Raw genomic sequence first — 2,199 nt, 5'->3', positions numbered from 1 at the left:
ACTTCACTGAGGCCGTAACATCCACCATCATTGTTATTACAACTGGTAACTTCACTGATGCCGTAACACCCACCTTCATTGTTATCACAACTACAAACTTCACTGAGGCCGTAACATCCACCATCATTGTTGTTACAACTGGTAACTTCACTGCGGCCGTAACATCCAACTTCATTGTTATCACAACTACAAACTTCACTGAGGCCGTAACATCCACCATCATTGTTGTTACAACTGGTAACTTCACTGAGGCCGTAACATCCAACTTCATTGTTATCACAACTACAAACTTCACTGAGGCCGTAACATCCACCATCATTGTTGTTACAACTGGTAACTTCACTGAGGCCGTAACATCCAACTTCATTGTTATCACAACTACAAACTTCACTGAGGCCGTAACATCCACCATCATTGTTATCACAACTACAAACTTCACTGAGGCCGTAACATCCACCATCATTGTTATTACAACTGGTAACTTCACTGAGGCCGTAACATCCAACTTCATTGTTATCACAACTACAAACTTCACTTAGGCCGTAATATCCAACATCATTGTTGTTACAACTGGTAACTCCTCTGAGACCGTAACATCCAACTTCATTGTTATCACAACTACAAACTTCACTGAGGCTGTAACACCTAACTTCATTGTTATCACAACTACAAACTTCACTGAGGCCGTAACATCCAACATCATTGTTGTTACAACTGGTAACTCCTCTGAGACCGTAACATCCAACTTCATTGTTATCACAACTACAAACTTCACTGAGGCCGTAACACCTAACTTCATTGTTATCACAACAACAAACTTCACTGAGGCCGTAACATCCAACATCATTGTTGTTACAACTGGTAACTCCTCTGAGACCGTAACATCCAACTTCATTGTTATTACAACTACAAACTTCACTGAGGCCGTAACGTCCAACTTCATTGCTGTTACATCCACTAACTGCACTGGTGCCACAACAGTCCATCGGGCCAAGAAATCGGATCTCTAAAATGGGAGCCAGGCCTCGACTTTCTAACAGGCTGCGGAAGTGAAGATGTCAATTAAGCAGGAAATAACTCCTCATACCGAGATTACAATGAATTTCGAACATTATCTCCTTTTTTTGCGAAAATCCCATATAAATAATAATGTTACTTATGCATTACTTACTTTGATCCCACGATGGTTGGTACAGCTTCAAAAGTTGATACGATCAACTCAAGTGGAAGGCCTGAAAATCAATATTAATAATTAATATAATTATATAGAACAGACGACAGTAAAATAAAATCTTATTAATTATCTTAGCATGAAATACAACTTATAAATAGGATCAAAGACAATGAAATTAATCATTATGATTGAGTCCAAACAGTAACTATAAACTGAAAATAAAATTTCTTAGTAATAAAATAACAAACTACGTGAAGCACTTGCTACAGAAGGACTGTACTAGCTTAGGTTAAGCGATTTTCATTATGAAACTTTTCTCTCGGATCGTCTGCCATTTCATGGGTTATGGCTTACTTCCTTCCTCTTCATGCTCTCTCTCTCTCTCTCTCTCTCTCTCTCTCTCTCTCTCTCTCTCTCTCTCTCTCTCTCTCTCTCTCTCTCTTAAATCTACACATCCAAACAAGGGGGGCGGTGAAGGGGGGCACTCCAACCCCCCAATACCTCCTCGTTTCTAGGAGCAGCATTTGGGACATATTTCAGAGGCTCCAGATCCCCATCCATAAGAAATATAACTCCCATTTCATTGGAAATACAGTAGAAAACTCCTAAAATTCTCTCTCTCTCTCTCTCTCTCTCTCTCTCTCTCTCTCTCTCTCTCTCTCTCTCTCTCTATCTCTCTCTCTCTCTCTCTCTCTCTCTCTCTCTTCTAAAATAATATCGTGATAAAATAATTTGGTGATTTTTAACGAACCAAGCACTTTCAATTTCAACTAACTTTTAAATTTAAAATTGACTTCAACAACAGTTCATTATTTGGATTCGAATCATCTCTAACGCTTGTAATGCAATTCCAGTCCCTTCCCATTTTTATATTGCTAATGCTATTTCTTAAGAATGATAAAATTTCACTACTAAAAAATAAATTTCTCTCCGTTATTTTTTATCATTGCCCGAAGGAGCATATATATTAAAAATTTGAATCCTAAAAGTTGACACTTTACATATAACACTTATTACAGAACCAT

At 38.1% G+C, this 2,199-nt stretch overlaps 1 protein-coding gene across 1 annotated transcript in view; it reads left to right on the top strand.

Moving 5' to 3' along the window:
* The window catches only part of LOC137619904 (uncharacterized), a 1,825-nt gene extending 815 nt beyond the window's left edge, over nt 1-1,010 (top strand). The window contains exons 2-3 of the mRNA XM_068350190.1: nt 1-494; nt 540-1,010. The exon at nt 1-494 is cut by the window's left edge and continues 682 nt beyond it. Of these exons, the coding sequence (XP_068206291.1) occupies nt 1-494; nt 540-1,010 (965 nt within the window). The remainder of the gene's footprint in view (nt 495-539) is intronic.
* Nucleotides 1,011-2,199: the final 1,189 nt, after the last annotated feature.

Source organism: Palaemon carinicauda, chromosome 26 (assembly GCF_036898095.1).
Source record: "Palaemon carinicauda isolate YSFRI2023 chromosome 26, ASM3689809v2, whole genome shotgun sequence".
NCBI lineage: Eukaryota > Metazoa > Arthropoda > Malacostraca > Decapoda > Palaemonidae > Palaemon > Palaemon carinicauda.
The sequence above is the reverse complement of the archived record's forward strand: the minus strand, read 5'-3'. Positions and strand labels throughout refer to the sequence as shown.